Source organism: Micrasema longulum, unplaced genomic scaffold, assembly GCF_059751315.1.
Source record: "Micrasema longulum isolate JH-2025_06_02 unplaced genomic scaffold, ASM5975131v1 h1tg000914l, whole genome shotgun sequence".
NCBI lineage: Eukaryota > Metazoa > Arthropoda > Insecta > Trichoptera > Brachycentridae > Micrasema > Micrasema longulum.
The window spans coordinates 21,407-39,321 of NW_028278105.1; the positions used below are offsets into that span (position 1 = coordinate 21,407).

The 17,915-nt window shown below is 35.1% G+C and overlaps 1 protein-coding gene across 2 annotated transcripts; it reads right to left on the reverse strand.

The window, feature by feature from the left end:
* Positions 1 to 699: 699 nt before the first annotated feature.
* On the reverse strand, positions 700 to 17,866 carry LOC148278201 (cytochrome P450 9e2-like). 2 transcript variants are annotated; one of them, XM_088231768.1, is made up of 11 exons: positions 17,745 to 17,866; positions 11,912 to 12,140; positions 8,673 to 8,836; positions 8,456 to 8,584; positions 8,100 to 8,305; positions 7,792 to 7,927; positions 6,727 to 6,816; positions 4,711 to 4,932; positions 2,254 to 2,354; positions 1,628 to 1,796; positions 700 to 1,072 (listed from the first exon to the last, which is right to left on the reverse strand). In XM_088231768.1, exons 2-11 carry the CDS (start codon positions 12,130 to 12,132, stop codon positions 897 to 899), a joined length of 1,614 nt encoding a protein of 537 aa, XP_088087894.1. In that variant the 5' UTR covers positions 12,133 to 12,140; positions 17,745 to 17,866; the 3' UTR covers positions 700 to 896. The 2 variants fall into 2 exon arrangements, with proteins under 2 accessions (XP_088087894.1, XP_088087895.1); XM_088231769.1 differs by lacking the exons at positions 700 to 1,072; positions 1,628 to 1,796; positions 2,254 to 2,354 and adding an exon at positions 3,905 to 4,624.
* Between the last annotated feature and the right edge of the window lie 49 nt (positions 17,867 to 17,915).

The window sequence follows — 17,915 nt, forward strand, 5'->3', positions numbered from 1 at the left end:
GTAAAGCATCACATTCAAATAGAATGTGTGTAATTTATTATATAAATAAAACACGAGTGATACTTTAATCCACAAATTTGGAATATCCAGTGACCGGTTTCATCACTTTCGCGACATCTTCGAGACTGGTATCTTTATTAAAAAGTTAAATGTATTTGTATAAATACATTTAACTTTTTAATCTGTATAGAACAGAGGTAAGGATACATAATTCAAAGTTATATGTTAGTAAATTAAATAAAGTTATTTTTATCTTAAGGATCATTATCAACAAATTTTCTATGGGTTAACTAATGAATTGATATAATATAATTCAGAAATCATTATTTACAAAACCACACTCACGAAGGATGAGACACCAAAAATAAAATAAAATACTTAAACTCATTAAAATAGCATTATATCAATACATTAGTTAACCCATAGAAAATTTGTTGATAATGATCCTTGAGATAAAAATAACATTATTTAATTTACTAACATATAACTTTGAATTATGTATCCTTACCTCTGTTCTGTATAAATACATTTAACTTTTTAATAAAGATACCAGTCTCGAAGATGTCGCGAAAGCGATGAAACCGGTCACTGGATATTCCAAATTTGTGGATTAAAGTATCACTCGTGTTTTATTTATATAATAAATTACAATGAACTTCCATCAAGAATTTTCACTTATAAACTTAAATGTTTTAGAATGTGTGTAGGTGTTTCCTCATCTGCACTGCAGAACCTACATCTAGAAGTTTCGGAAAGGTTCATTCTAGCAAAATGTTCGTTTAATCTGCAGTGCCCTGTAAGCCCAGTTTGATATAACAGTTTTACTTAAATTAAATACTGCATTAAATATTTTTTGTAAAGCGCTGTATATGATTGTATTTTAAATTGATCGTTGATTATTTGGACTTTTGCCTCAGAGTCATAGCCACCCAGTAGTCATCTTTGGCCTCCATGAAGAGCGTGTTGGTGGCAACTCTGATGGGAACCACTGTCTTGGAGCACACCTGGAACTTGAAGCTGTACAGGTAGTGAAATAATATCACCTTCAGGTTCAGTAAGGCAAACCTGGAACCTAGAAAGTTCAAAATGCACACAAGTTTATTTTGAGAAAAGCGAATGTTCTTGGTGAAAGTTTATCGAATTTATTTCCATCGTAAAATGGGCCAAGCCATGATATGTGGATACAGACATAACTAAATTTCTATTTTGTGTTCTTATAAGTTAGTCATACATACACCGCACCTCTTTTTATACAGTTTAAAGTAATACAGGACCAAAATTAAATTTAACAATGCGCAACAGTAATATAATCAAACTATTAGATTTTTAAAATAATTTGGTTGGAAATATTACGCAGGCTTCGGATACCTCAAGTAATGAAAGTAGTGTCATCATAAAAATAAACTGTGCTAGAAAACGAGAATCAAGTTGAAGGCAGGGTTAATACCATGGCGGAGTTCATTTTTTTCTAACAAAATACTCATATTAAAAGTAAGAGAGTATTTTTTTAAACACAATTTTTATAGAGTTTTTCTATTAACATTTCTCTCTTCATAAAAGTGATAAAAACTAAAAAATGCTAAATAAAGTTGATGATATTATTTGTAATAGTTTGGTATAAACTAACCTATGCAATTCCTGGGACCGGAACCGAAGGGAAGATAGCTAAAGGGTTTGATATTCGGAGCATTGTCTTTAGAGAAGCGCTCGGGATCAAACACTTCGGGTTTACTCCATAAGAAAGGATCCATATGAATAGAATGAACAGGAATCCAAATAGTTTCACCTTTTTTCACCTAAAACCAAACACAATTACATTAGATCACATTTTTATTCCACTTACCATTATTCATTTACCAACAGATTTCACATGGCAATTTTCAACTAGTCATAACCCTTCAAACTCTATTTACTTTAGGCTCACTATTTAAACTAGGTCTGAATATTCTTACAAAACGATAGAAAATATCGATTTACAAAGAAAATCAAAGGATTTATTTAAAAGAAAAAATCTTTATAAGTAATTTCATGACTATCATTTTTTTTCTCGGAGCGGTATTTTTCAAAACACAATCATGGCTCCAGACCAGAACTGAAATATTGATTCAAAAGCAATATTAATTAATCACCTTGCCTTCATGTGACAGATAACTGAAATACGCTGCATTCGGTTTACTAATGCAGTGCCCTATGCACCACGGGGTGCAGAGAGGGGGAGTGACGATTTAAATCAAAATAAATATGAAAACTCACATGTTTATTATAAGTATTTTCTTCATTTGGTGAACCCAAATTGTAGTCCTGTACACATAATCTATTGATGAACGGTAATGGAGGCCATTTTCGTAGGCATTCTGAAAACAGTAAAATGGTAAACAACTTTATTGGTTTAGTCGGCGCTAATTTTGTAACACCTCATTGTTCTAAAATAAAAACTTACAGTTGTACAAGCATACAGTTGTACAAAAATGAATAACATATTAAACGAACACAATTATATCATCTATCTCCACCTCCTCCCATGAGAAGGGAGGGCTCTCCAGAAACTATAATTGTGTTCTTTGAATATTTGAAAAAACGTTATTTTATATTAACGGTAGTAAATAATTGTATATAACCACTTACTGAATTTTCTATGTCTACCGGTTTCTTCAGTACACTAATATTCAAATCCCACTATACAACATTGCCATAGTGCTGATAGGACACATGCTAAAATTGTAGGTATAGGTACACTGATCATATATATTTTTTTAATTGATGATCTTCTGGGAGCAATAGTTGAAGAAAAGAGGGGAGGAAGGAAGGAGTATGAATTTACTAGGTATAAGGTGACCATTACAATGGAACATCACATAATAGGCTATATTGAAAGGTTATTTACTAGGTATAAGGCGACCATTACAATGGAACATCACATAATAGGCTATATTGAAAGGTTATTTGATTATTGATTAAGGGGAAATTATTTTTCCAAGCCTTCCTAAAAAGCCATTCACACGTGGACAATACAATATTGTTTTGTCCTAGGATTCAACCACTGTCCACCCTATTATTTACTCAATTATTAAACTTTTCAGACCATTTCCTAAAAGTCGTAAATAACTTGTGCTGGTAAAATGTAAATCGAGTTATGGTAGAGTGGGATTTGAACCTCGGACCTTTGGCCCGTGAGTTCACAATACTACTACGGGACCACAACCCGGTTCACAATTGTCTTGAGACATTGCCACCGAGACAGACAGGCAAGCTATCTCCGCGGAACAATGACTACCCCAACCACCACGAGCGGCCGCATTGTCCTCGTGTGTACACAACTAAACAGGACCTTGTAACAATAGCAATTTACTCGATGTGGACATGCCAAAAATGGAGGCAGAAAAAATAATTTAGCTCGTTCTTTGACAATTCTAATACATCTTAGTATAAAATAAATAGTATTTTTCGTGAACTCCCTCGTAATAAAAACGCCTGTGAACTGCGGCCGAATTTTCGTATTGTCCCAGCGTTCTGTCTCGCCCGGTCGAGGCTGTTTTTGGAGCTGGTACAAGACCATATTGTCACATCTATTGTATTGCACACATGCAAAAACCCCTTACTGTGTAATATTTTCTTTTATTATTTGTATGTAAGATTTTAACTCCTGCATATTTATTAAAGTCAGACTTTAGAAAAGTCAGTCAGTTAGACAAAGTCGGTAAATGGTTACATACAATTTTTGTTAATTTTGTTTTCATATTATATACAAAAAATAATACATTTATAAGAAGTTGATTTAGGATTATTTACCCCGTCCTAAGCCAGTCGAAAAAATATATAAAAAACAGTAATCAATACAAAGGAAACAATAACAAAGGTAGACATAGTGAAAATGTAGTAAAAAACAGAATAAAATACATAGTAAAAAGCATAGTAAAAAAACATTTTTTGTGGTAAAAATAAAATACAAAGTAAGAAACATAGTAAAAGAGATAGTAAAAACAAAAAATACAGTAAGAAACATGGTAACAAAATATATATACATATAGCAAAAAACATATCAAAGTACACAGTAAAAAGAAAAAAAAAATAGTAAGAAACAAAGCAAAATATGTTAAATAAAAATGTATCTATCTATATGGCAACCGTCTGTCTTTGAAAGACGATGATGATGTATACTTAATTTGAAGACTGGGAAAAACAGCCTTTTCGGCGACTGAATAGTCCTATACAGTCGGCCACACTTCTCACACTTCCAGGTTGTGGGGGGGGCTCCAGTAGGTAGCTGCCTTCCTCGCAGTCTTTTAAGCCTCAGATTTTCCAGCCGGAGGTCGCTGTGTGCCTCTTTTATCTCCTTTACGGCTCCTATTGCAAAAGCCCAATCGCCAAATTTGGAACTCTTGTCGTGTAAATGAAGTTGTATCACCTTCCCGTACAGCAGAATAGGAGTCTAAGCGGAGAGTGAGGTGCCTGTCTGCCAGCTCGTCCGGAACGCAGAGTTCCTTAAGGTGTTGAGGAGCCGTGATATGCATTGCCTTGTACATTAACCAACACAGCTTGTACTCGACCCTTTCTGGAAAACGTAGTCAGTGAAGACCGATGATGATGATGATCACCCATTGACGAGAGGTTTGCTCTTCTGGAACTACAGTTGCGTTATTTAATAGAATAAACTTGCATGTTTTATTTTAATTTCCGGTGATACTTAGTCAAGAACAAGTGCGCAAATACCTGAAATAACCATGTCCATGTATTCCATTTGCAACAAGGCAATGTAGGTCAACTTCCCGTCCATCTGCTCCATAACAGCGGCCACTTCTTCCCACAGCCTCTCCTGGACATCGGGGTTCACGGCCAACTCGTATATGAGGAAGCTGAACAATGTACTTGTGGTATGCTGCCCGGCGAGGATAATCGTAATGGCTTGGGCGATCAGTTGGTCTTCTGTCCATTCTACATAACATAAAAATGAGGAAGTTTACTGATTAAAGTTCTTAGATTTTGTATGAACAATATTATAAAACATCCAATGTCACTGCGTTTGGCTTACTGCAAGAGGTTTCAGGTTCGATTCCCGACATGATTGGCATGAATTTTTTATTTAAAAAAGTATTTTTACACTAGTATATTTAGGTGTTGCCTAGTACGTGAAATCATTCAGCCAGATAAATCTCACCCACATCAATAAAAGTTTCAGCTTTTGTTTCATAAAAATCAACAGATGGAAGAATAGAAGAAATATGAATGTTACAAAGTGTGTAAAATGTCCACTTAAACCAGCCAATTATGGTAAACAAGGTCATAATTATGAAGAATATAAATGCCTCGACTTCCATATTCACTTCTTCAAAATGTTCTCCATCTCTGTTGTAATATGATTATACTAGTATATTTAATAGTCCCTGGACTAGCACTTGAAGTGAAAGATTATTTTAAAACATTCAAAAATTTAATTACAAACGCTAATGGAAACTTCTTGGTAGAATTTTATTGTATTTGAGTAATACTTAGTGTTAAAACCGGTCACTGGTTTTTCCAAATTTGTGAATCTTACAAATTAACACATTTACTGATTGATTATTATCATATCGCATATTTACATACTGGTCCTACCCTCCTAGTTTCTACTCTTCAAAATTATTTTTAGATTCTCTCAGCTCGCGATGCTGTTCGTCGTCAGTCAGCAGTCATAACGCATGATGGCAAAATGACGTGATGCCAGCTGAGGACCGTTTTTAAATTACTTCAATTTTTTGAGTAAGTCACATGTAAAAAGTTGTCTCTCTGATAAATCTTTATCATATCCTGCGTCAGCATATTTCGTACAAAGTGAAGTTAGTTTTTTCTTATATTTAAAATATATTTAAGTAAATTACTATTCTTTAATTTTAATTATATTATTTTACTCTATTTTCTTACTTAAAAAAAAATTAAAAAAATCTTTAAACTATTTTTATGTTTATTATTTTATATGTATACAGTATTATGTCTGTACTCTTCTTATTTGATTATTAATTAAAACTAATGTCTGAGCACCCGATGACAAACTATTATTGAATAGTTTATCGGGACAAAATATATCTTAATACTTTATTTTCTTTATAATGTATTAATATTGTAATAATATGTATATTTTATTGAATAAAGACTCTATAAAAAATATAAAAAAATAAACAGGCTAAATTATACAGTTCATCATCATCTACATAATACCGGTATCCGTGCTACAGCAATAGTGAAGAGCTTCATAAAAGAAACAATCGGAAGAACTTTAAAAGTGAGTAACAATCGCCATACAGTCCACTAAATTCCTATTTTCTCTGTTATCAGTGAGCTGACCATACATTCCTGTTTGGTCATCACTCATCTTTTATTACTAAACTGATTATCTTACCTTCGTGTTAATGATTTAGATAAAATTATCAATAAAACTTCTTGGTAAAACTTCATTTCAGGACTGGAGGCCTTCTTAGGTGAAAGCGCTCGTTGGTCAAAAATAAAATAAAAGTGAAACTAAACCGAGAAGTTTTATTGACAATTTTGTTTATAATTTCTTCTAAATCATTAACTCTGGAGTTTTATCAAGAAATATCTACAAAAAACATAAATATAATTACCTTCGTGTAGCAAAATTATCAAGATATGCTGCAGTTGCACGATTAAGTGCGGAAGAAGAATAATTGTATATTTGGTCAGTGTGATTACATGGCATGGGTGTGAACATTGTAATGTTACATATATTTTTACCGGATTTTGGTCCTTGAGTTTTGGCAGAAAATTCGTGTGTCGAAGCAAATTGAGAAGTTCCAATTTCCTCAGCATCGTGTTTAAGGCTGCCTAAAAAGTGAATATATTATTATTCATGATATATGCATAATATTATATGGTTGTAAAACAGCAAAAAAATATTGAATAATGTTAATTAAAGCTACAACAGAGATGAAGAACATTTTAAAGAAGGTAATTTCATTTTTTTTTTCATTTTTCATTTCATTTTTTTTTTTGCACCACAACAGGCCAGGAGGCCTGTAATATAGAAGTCTAGGCATCTACAGGGCTTATGACTTGTCATTGGCTGGTTTAAGTGGCCACTTTACGCACTGTGTAATGTTCACCATTCTGCCCACATTTAAACATCTATATTCTTTCAATTCTTTCATATGTGGATGTTTTTGAAGTTAAAGAGCTGAAACCTCCAGTTCTTGTCTACAAAAGTTTGGACAAACTCAAAATATTGTTGATAAATCCACCTGGTCCATGAAGAAGTATAGAAATTGAAAAAAATAAGATTTTCAGGCGTTGCCTCGTGTATAGGTGATATAATTAAATTAGATGAATCTCACCGGCATAAATAAAGGTTTCAGCTCTTTAACCTTACAAACATCGACAGATGAAAGAATTGAACGAATATAGATGTTAAAATATGGGCGAAATGGTGAATGTTACATATGTGTGTAAAGTGGCCACTTAAACCAGCCAGTGTCAGGTCATAAGCCCTGTAGATGCCTAGACTTCTATATTACCTTCTCTAAAATCTTCTTCATCTCTGTTGTAATATGATAATATAAACAGCTCCCCGGGGAGTCGAATCCAGTCCTTGTCTACAAAAGTTTGGACTAACTCAAAATATTATAAATTAATAAATATAAAATATTCGGGAGAAGATGGTAACGTTGAAAATTCAAACCCAAATATTAAATTGTTGCCGGCCACAAATACACCACAAAATACTACAACTTGTTACAATAGTATTTTTTTGCTGGCAACAACAATTGCGAAGGTAAATTTAGTTGAATGTAATAATTTAATTACCTTTCTTTGCTTCTAATAGAAGATGCAACATATCGGGGCGGTGAAGGCCGGATTCCTCTCGTTGCTTGAGTGAATAGTGAATCAAATTTCTGAAGTAAGAAATCGTTTTTTCAGGCATAAATCTTATGCCAAGAGCCTGGATTGCAAAAAATAATTAAATAATATAGAAATTGGACCAAAAACTACATAAATTACACACTTTTTATAATTAGAAATTAAAAATTGAATGGGTAGGAATTTAGAAAAAAAATAGCAGTAGAGAGAGAATAAATAATGAATGTTTAAATTTAAGAAGTTGTTTAAAATACCTTCATCAGTTTGGGAAAAGTCCTGAACCCTGTAAATTTTAACATTAACCATATATTTGTAGTTGTTATTTTAAGCGATTCTGTGAAAAATGTATTGTTTGGTTCCTTCAGAGAATCTACGTCAAATCCAAAAGATGTGGATGCAATCACATCGATGGTATATCGGCTTGCTAAATATTTTACATCTATTTCGAAAGTGGGATTGTCTGTGAAATAAAAAAGACTGATTTATTTATTTTATTATTTATAAAACTGAACTTGTTGCCCATTGATTATATGTATTTTTATTATTTTATTGTCAGTATCTTTAAATAATATTTAACTTTTTCGATGCTTTAATATGAGAAAGTGAATACCTTCAACTTTCTGTTGATAGAACGAAACTCCTCTGGTAGCACAATCTGTCATAAAACCAAACATATTCTTTATCTTGGAACTGGTAAAAGCGGGACTTATTGCTGATCTCGTTTGACGCCATTTTGATCCTATTGATAAAATTAAATAATTAAGTTTCCATTTTTAACTACAGCAGATATGAGTGTAACAGTTTAGTTCATAAATCAATTGATTGACCTTTTAGTGCCATAAGAATATTCCCAAATATTGGATCAACGTTTTCATCTACTTGGAAGGGAAGATCATGAAATTGATCAAAGTCTTTTATTGTGATTTTCTTTATGAGTTCTGGATCCTTCACCAAAATGGTAGGATTTAAAAACTCCAACATCGCAACATACCTAAAATGTGACAAAAATAAATTTAAGTAAAAATAAGACTAGCAAGCATAATTTATAAACTAATAAATCAAAATACAAGAGAACCTCTTTGTTCATGAACACCATGGTGGATACGTTCCACGTAGTATTGTGTAAAAAAACATACTAAAAAATAACAATAGTTATTATGTCAATAATATTATGCCTTCTATTTAATGTGAATTGCTATAATATTTTTTAAATAAATATTGTAGGAGCCCTCTGGGCATTTATAAATAAATCGATTCGGGATTAAAATAAAATGAATTATTTACTATTTTTTGTGCTTTAATTTTATAAAAAAACATAACAGGACAACAAAATACTTAAAAAAATGGTAACAAAGGTTATTCACTATGACTATCATAATAATAACATACTTTATGCCTACTAAGTAAAAGAGCAAAAGGAAAAGTATATTTACGTTACTATTACGCATTATTAAATTACATTTTTTTATATGGTTTTTGTATTGTGTTATATCAAAATCGTGTAAAAGGAGATTTCAGTGTACATGTATTATCATTCATCACCGCACAGTTTTTGTATGGAGCATTCTAATGAGAGATTCTAATTACATACTAGAAGCATAGATTAAAAATACAAAATAGTTAGCAGTTATGATAATGTATAATAATTTATTTTTTTATGATAATGTATAGTAATTAATTTTTTTTATAATAATTTATCGAGTATGCTCGTCATAAGATAAAAATTTTAGCGCCATAGATCTTTTTAACGAAAACAAATACTGTTTTAAAAAATATATCAAAATTGCAATAGAGACGTTACAAGAGCAAAATTTTTAGTTGCTATTTTTTTATCGTTTTACTTCATTATTTTATTATTAATTATATATATGTAAGCCAAAGTATGTGCATTAGTGTATGCGTATATGTTCATGTGTGTATGTATGTGTATATATATATATATATATATATGCATGTTCTTGTGTATATATATGTATGTATGTATATTCAAATTCAAATTCAAATTATTTATTCACAAAGTAACATAACAAATAACAAATGATTTAAGACGTTAAATTGGAACTTTATAACAAACCAAGAACTCTTGAGCAATGGTTCGACTTTATTAAGGTATAATACTCTCTAATAGCAAGAGTATTTGCCTCTTAAACACAGTTTCACTAATGTGAATGATGTCGATCTCCAAAGTGATAATGTTCAGCTGCTTGACTGCTCTTCCAATCGGCATGACCAGAGGCAAGTTGGTTCTGGAAACCGGGAGGTAAAACAGTCTGTGCTGACGCTGTCGGAGATAGCCATCAGGAACATAAAAATTGATACTCTCTAAAATGGCCGAGTTATCGATGAAACCCCTTAACAGTCTGAAAAAATGGGTCAGTGTAGACCCATCCCTTCTCAGGTGCAAACTATTGGTCCCAAGCATACCCAAGAGGAACCCAGTGGGATAGAGCCACGGATAACTACCATACTCCCTCATGTAGAGATACCTCAGAATTTTTTTCTGAACCCTCTCCAACATGAGGGAGTATCTCACTTCGTGCGGATTCCATATCACCGATGCACTCTCAAGCCTCGAGCGAACCAACGAGTTGTACAAAATTCGAGTGTACGGGGATTCTCAAAAACCCTTCCAGTTCGGAGAATAAAACCCAACATCTTTAGTGCAAGATCACATGTTCTCTCGATGTGAGCATGAAAAGTCAATCTGCTTTCATAGATTACCCCAAGATCCTTAATTGTTGAAACACGGATGAGTTGGTGGCCACCCATTGCGTATCTGTGATATACAGTGCGCAATGCTCTAGTGAAAGATAAAATTACGCATTTTGAAATATTGAAATACATATGATTGATATTACTCCAATATATATGGATGTATGTGTGTATGTATAAGTGTGTATGTTGTATGTGTACATTTATATGCATTTTTATTTCTTTCTTCATCGTTTTATATTTACTTACTATTTCTTCATCTTCTCTTCCTTCCCTATTTTCCCATCCCACTTCCTTTCACCCCTAGCGAACTGTACGTTTTGTTTCTATATATTTTTGTTCCTATTTGAAACCCATAATTGGTCTTGTTATTTGTTGTTACTTTTTATGTATTGTTTATTACTATGACTGTGTTGGTTTCAAAAAATTAAAATTAAAAAATAATTGCTTGGTCCATATTTTTATTGTTATTTTTAAAAACAACTAAAATTTTTTTTAGTTTATGCATACGTTAGGTATAATTTTAATAAATTTATTTTTATGTTCATATAATACCGTAAAGTTAAAAATCAATAAAATATCCGCAAACCAAGTTTTGTAAAGTTTCCATTGAAAATAAACGTAAAAATTGCATTTTTTTTTTTAAAGCGCTATACTTATATGAATAATTAGGTTCATATTTCCGCTAAGAATCGCCTCAAAGTACATTTATACATATATATAACAACATAAATATTCAAAAAACTGATAAAAATACATTGATATTTGTAGTAGTTTTAAGAATTTCTAGAAGTACATAAAATACAACATGCTCGATTCGAATTACAACAAAAGCCCTAAAAAATTCACAATAAAAAAACATCGCCATTTCGATAGGTCGATTTTTTTTCTAAACAAACATCGATTTTCTATCCGGTGTTTTTAGCGATGTATCGATATATACAAGGTGTTCATTAAACCCTGTCACATCCGAAACTACAACTAAATACATACCTTATTTCGCAAATACGTGACTCAAATTATCTACATAACATACGGAGGAAAGGAAAATGTTCCTAAGCGACACGTAGCCAACGGAGCCAGCCAATGAGTTTTTTAAAATAAAATAAAAATCTAATCTTTTAATTATGTTTTTAAATTATGTAGTAATCACGCCAAAATAACTGGTAATTATATATTTTTAAATTACTGAATTAAAAAAACAAAAAAACTTTAAATGGCTCTTTGGTAAAACTGCTACAGGTCGCTTAGGAATTTTTTCATTCCACCGATAAATAATATCTAGACACAAGTGTGTTGTTTTAAAACTGACTTGGTTACATATTATATTACCTAAAATTATTGTATTACTTACCTTTCGTTAGGGAAAGCATCATAAATACGTTTTATGACAAAAGTAAGATTCTCACGACCGATAACAGACCAAAACAAGTTGCCGAAAATCGGCAAAGGCTCCAAATGTTTTATTCCTGTCTTTTTAAATTCCCTGTACTTCGATATACACACGTAATAAAGTAGAACAAACGGTAAAAATAAAACAAGAATTACAATTTCAAAATTAGTAAAGCTTAACATTTTTTGTGCTGTCTTCTTCTTCTTCTTCGTTTTTTCATGGCCTTTTCACATCTCAACTTGGGTGTTCTGGCCAGTGTCGAGTAGTTTTGTTTTTTTTTTTACATATATACACATGTGTTAGTAATATAATATGTAAAAGTTAGTATGTTAGTATTTAATATAATGTATACATATAATAATAAAACATATTTACAGCTTTACACCATTTACAACTAGATATTTACATAGGATTTTAAATACACGTTTATTGGGTGGGGACAGGAGAGTTAGAATATGAATAGGGAATGGGATATTGATATCAGAGAGGTCGGATAGGAAATCAGGATAACAATCATTTATGGGGCATCCAAAAAAAATATGGTTTAAATCTTCCTCATCTAGCTGACATTCGCAAATGGCAGAGTCCCGGACATGGATTCTGAACAGGTGAGAACCATTGCAGCAGTGCCCAATGCGCATTCTGCATATGGAGGATGTCTCAAACTTGTTCAGAATCACTTTGGAAAACCAAGGCTTTTCTGTAACATTTGGTTTCAGTTGGAAAAGATGTTTACCCTTGGCTTGGGAAGAGGCTACCCAATATTCTTGCCATGCGCGAAGTTGCTTCTCCTTCGTCATAACAAGGAGATCACCTAGTGGTAGTAAATTACTATAGGCAGGATCCCCGGAGTGGACCGCCTCCTTTGCTAACGCGTCCACTTTTTCGTTACCGGGAATACCACAATGGCTAGGGATCCAGGACATAACAATACTCTTATTGGATGCCTCTGATATAGAAAGAAGAAATCGAGTTTCCACGCAGAGCTCATCCTCGGGATAAAAGGATGGAGGGGATTTGATTTTTTGTAAGGCACTCAAGGAATCCGACAGGATTAGGAACTTGCTATATTGTGAGCTTAAGGCGTATTTGACAGCTTCTCGGATTGCGATACATTCTGCGGTAAATACAGATGCATTCTTGTGCAATTTGTACAATCTTTGAAAGTTGTTGTCTTCACAATATATAGCCGCACCCGTATGGGTTGCCGAATCTGACCGAGATCCATCAGTGTAGATAATTTTCCAACCTATCCATCTTGACGACCGAATACGGTTGAATGTACACCGGGGCTGTAGGTGGCTTTCGACTCCGAATGTGAGTTCAATACTTGGGGCATAAATAGAAGTTTTAAATGGGAAACGATAAAGGGGAAGAAGGTCTTTAGGATAAATGTTAGATTTGAAAGATTTGTAAAAATGAAAACTGTTGACTAGTAAAGGGGGTGGTTTATGAAACCAAAAAGATGAGGATGTCACGCAGTCAGAGAGAAATTGTACCTTTTTGAGGAGCAGGTTGTTTTTTTGGATAGAGCATTTTAGAAGAAATCTATCCGCCAAGTATTGTCTTCTCATACCAAGTGGGGGATCACAAGCTTCTACTTGTAAAGCGTTAATTGGAGATGACTTCATGGCTCCGACGACTAGTCTCAGACTTTGGGATTGGATCCGGTCAAGTCTTTGGAGATTCTTTTTTGAACAAGGTTCTAAAAGGAACGAGGCATAATCTAGATGGCTCCGGATATACGCAGTATAAAAAAGTCTCTGTATAAAAGGGTGGCTCCCCCACCATACTCGCGAGACTGCTCTTAACGTATTCAATCCGGCTTGACACTTGTTTACTATATGATTTATGTATGAGTTCCATGTAAGATGAGTGTCCAGAATTACTCCCAGGAACTTAATCTGGGACGTAAAAGGTACTATCTCATCTCCGTGTTGAATTTTTATGGTTGGGATTTTTCGCTGTCTACAAAAGGTTATGGCATTACTTTTACCAGTCGATAGATCCAAGCCATGTTCCACTAACCAATTCCTGATGTTTCTCATACCTAAATTTAGAGTATTTTCTAGATTATTTGGGTCCTTCCCATATGTATACATGAAGAAGTCGTCCGCGTATTGAAGCAAACTTGTCTCTGAGGGAACAATTCCGCTTATGTCATGCGTATAGATATTGAAGAGAATCGGGCTCAGGACAGAACCCTGAGGTAGTCCCTTGCTCAACTCTCTCTCCACCACAGCATGACCGCGAACACTGATTTCTACCTTTCTGGAGAGAATCAAATTTGCTATAAAGGAAGTGAGTTTTCGCGGGATTCCAATTCGTAGCATTTTAGCTTCTAGAATATGGATAATAACATTGTCATATGCACCACTTATGTCCAGACAGACACCTATAAGAAATTCTTTCTTAGTAAGAGCGGCTCTGATATCAGATGTCAGAACCGACACGCTTTCAATAGTGCTCTTTCTTTTCCTGAATCCAAATTGAGACTCGGGGAGAGTTTTCGAGCTCTCCACAAACCAGTCCAAGCGTTGTCTCACCATATGTTCCGCCACTTTCAACAGTGTGGAGGAGAGGGCTATGGGGCGGTAGGAAGACCCAAAGTTTGGGTCTTTGTTGGGTTTAAGGATAGGGATAATGGATTGGGTTTTCCATGAAGGGGGGATGTTTCCTGATTCAAAGATCATGTTGATCAATGATAGGATGTAGGAGAGGGTAGGATCACTGTTATGTTGGATAAAACTATACAGTATACCGTCCATCCCTGGAGCTGAGTCTGTGAGCCGGGTCAGAATAGTCTTCAGTTCATCTAAACTGAAGCTATGATCTAACCAGCTTCTATTTGTAAACTGGTACCAATAGGGAGACTCATTCCAGTTATTTGCGGTCTGCGGGGCTAATTTGTTGGCGAACTCCTCAACCCACCCTAGGGTCTCAGGACGTCTCACTGGTGGAGTGAAAGAACCTCTAAATCGACGTATCATGCTCCAAACAGTAGATATAGGCACGTCTCGTGATAAAGAGCAACAGAAGTTTTTCCATCCTTGTCGTTTCTTGTCTCTTAAGAGGCGTTTTGTTTTAGCTTCAACCTGTTTAAAACTCAACAGGTTTTCTAGGCTCATGTTTAAGGAGTAAACTTTAGCTTGCTTTTTCCTTTTCAAAACTGCCTCCGCACATTCGCTATCCCACCATGGGGCAGGGGGGGGTTTACTTCTATTGCCTTTCTCCTTTACAGGGACATGTTTGTCTGCTGCTTCGACGATGCATGATGACAATGCTTCATAGCACTTCACTACATTCTCTTTCGTCGGGGTGGGCAGCTCGTTCACTTTAAGTTCAATGTCGTCAGAGAAGTATCTCCATTTAACTCTTTCTGTAATGTATCTCGGTCTTCGTCTTCCCCCAGGGGATAGGCCACTTTGGCAATATCTATGGCTGGATATGAGGCTGACTACTATAGGGTAATGATCACTACCAATAGTGTCATCCTTAATTGACCATTGCACAGATGGTGCCATTGCAGCGCTGGAGATGGTGAGATCCACTGCACTGGGTCGCTGATTTGGAAGCTGAAGGCGCGTCGCGGAGCCATCATTAAGGACACACATATTCAGATCATCCAAGAGATCAACAATATCTCTTCCCAACCTGTCGCATGTCGGAGCACCCCACAGGGCATGGTGAGCATTAAAGTCACCAAGGATAAGGAACGGAGGGGTCAATTTTTGGAACAAAGATAAAAGTATCGATTTTGAGGGTTTGTTGGTTGGGGAGATATACATGGAAAGGATGGTCAAGTCATTAACCTTTGCAGCTGTCACTTGGAAAGGACAGCCATCAGTCTTGACATTAATAGGGATAAAGGGAAGGGAGTTTTTGATGAGGAGGGCAGAGCCACCCTTCCCATCCTCACGATCATCTCGCAGACAGTGGAATCCCCGGAATCTAATAGTAGATCCCGGGACCATCCACGTCTCCGAAATGGCCGCAATTGAAATAGATTCTTCTTGCAATGTATGCAAGAGATCTTCTTTTTTATTAAAAATGCTATGGCTGTTCCACTGCAGAATCCTCATCTGAGGAGCCATGGTGGTGGTTAAGTAGGGAGGTTATATTTAGAAGTTGATGGGCGACGTTGGACGGTATTTGTGGATTGTTTTGAAGGATCGATACTAGAATACTCAATATGGTAGATATAATTGTATTGTTCGATGTTGGGACTGTGCTAGGAAAAGCATTCCCATTAGAACCAGATGGAAGTTGTCCATTCGGGAAATACAGAAGTGAAGGGTCATGATGAGGAACATTAGGTTTGGAAGGTAGTTTTTTTGACCTCGACTTCCTCTCTACTGATTTTTTGTAGGATATTGGCGCGGAGGGCGCGGGCATAACAACATTGACATTCGGTTTTGTCGTTTTAGAGACGATTTCTGCATAGGAAATCGTCGCTTTTCCGAACATTTTAGAAGCTTCAATATATGAAATGTTTCTGTCAGCCATCGTGTGTTTTATGTTTTGTTGCCTTTTAAGCTCAGGGCACAGCTTGCTGGTGGCAGAGTGGTTACCAGAACAATTGAGGCATTTTATATCTTCTGCCGCCACCGTGCAGGATTCCCCATTGTGTGAGGAGCCACACTTGTAACAGCGCACAAGGGATCTACAGACAGTCTTTGTATGTCCGTACTTACAGCATTTAAAACACTGAATTGTCGGAAATACGTAGAGTTCTACGGAGAGGGACACATTGAAGATGGAAATGTGGGAAGGTAGAGATTTTGAGTCGAAGGTCAAAACCACCGTGTGGGAGGGTTTCCATTCGACTACGTCACCATTACTCGATCTGTAATTCAGTCGTCGAGCCTTGATTACTTTTCCGAGTCCATGAGGTACCTCGGCATTCTCCACAATGTCCTGTTCAGACCAGTGCGAAGGGATGCCTTTGGTAACACCTTGTTTAGTTACTAGGAAAGTCGGAATGAAAACGTTATAATTATCTTTTTTAGCTATTTCTGATTTTACGAACGTATTGGCTTCGTTTGCCGTCTTAAACTCCACAGAAATACGGTTACGGCCGACGGACTTGATTCCGTTCCAGGCAGTCCGAATATTGTTTCTATGAAGAAATCGACCGAAGTCAATATCGTACAAGTTGGTTTGGGTGACGCCGTCTACTTGTACTTTTGTTACATGTACGATAAATGGAGCACGATCCATTCCATTGTACATGCGGGATTGGACTTTGGTAGGTGTGGTAATAGGCGATAAAGTGTTTGTGACCTCTGGAGTACCTGGGTTTGTAGAAGCTGAGGGTCGGGGGCTAGGTGTTTTGTGTGGGAGGGGGCGGTCTGACTCAGAACTCGATTTCCTCTCCGAATTTATAAGTTTGAGTTTTTTTGATTTAGGCCTTATTGTAACAAATTCGGCGGGATCTGGAACAGTGTCCATTGTACCGCACGACGAATCTAATTGAGATCCATCCGGTGGATCCGGAGGTTTCTCTTTATCGTTCATTTATAACAAGTTGTAAAAACCAAAAAAAAATTTGGCTACACGTGTATGGAAAAAATAATTGTTACCTGGTTATTAGGTTTCGGGACAGAGAACGAAAACAAACACAAACTACTGAAAACACTTAATAATAGATAAAATTGTATGTACACCACTCTTTTTTTAACCCAATTAGTGAATTATTTCGACTTTTTAAGGAAAAAACACAATAATTATTATCTAAGACAAACAAAAACGACCGCCACCACTGTTAGTCATAGACAATCAATCCTTTTTGTGCTGTCAAAATGCGCCGAAAATTTCAATTGAAATTTATTGAAATTGAAGTGTTGAAGGTTAAATTTCACGATACAATTAAGCACCGTTTACACGTGGACAATGCTCTATTATTATGTCTCGGGATTTCTCGGGAATCTCCGAATCCGACAGAAGTCCACGTATAAACAGTGAT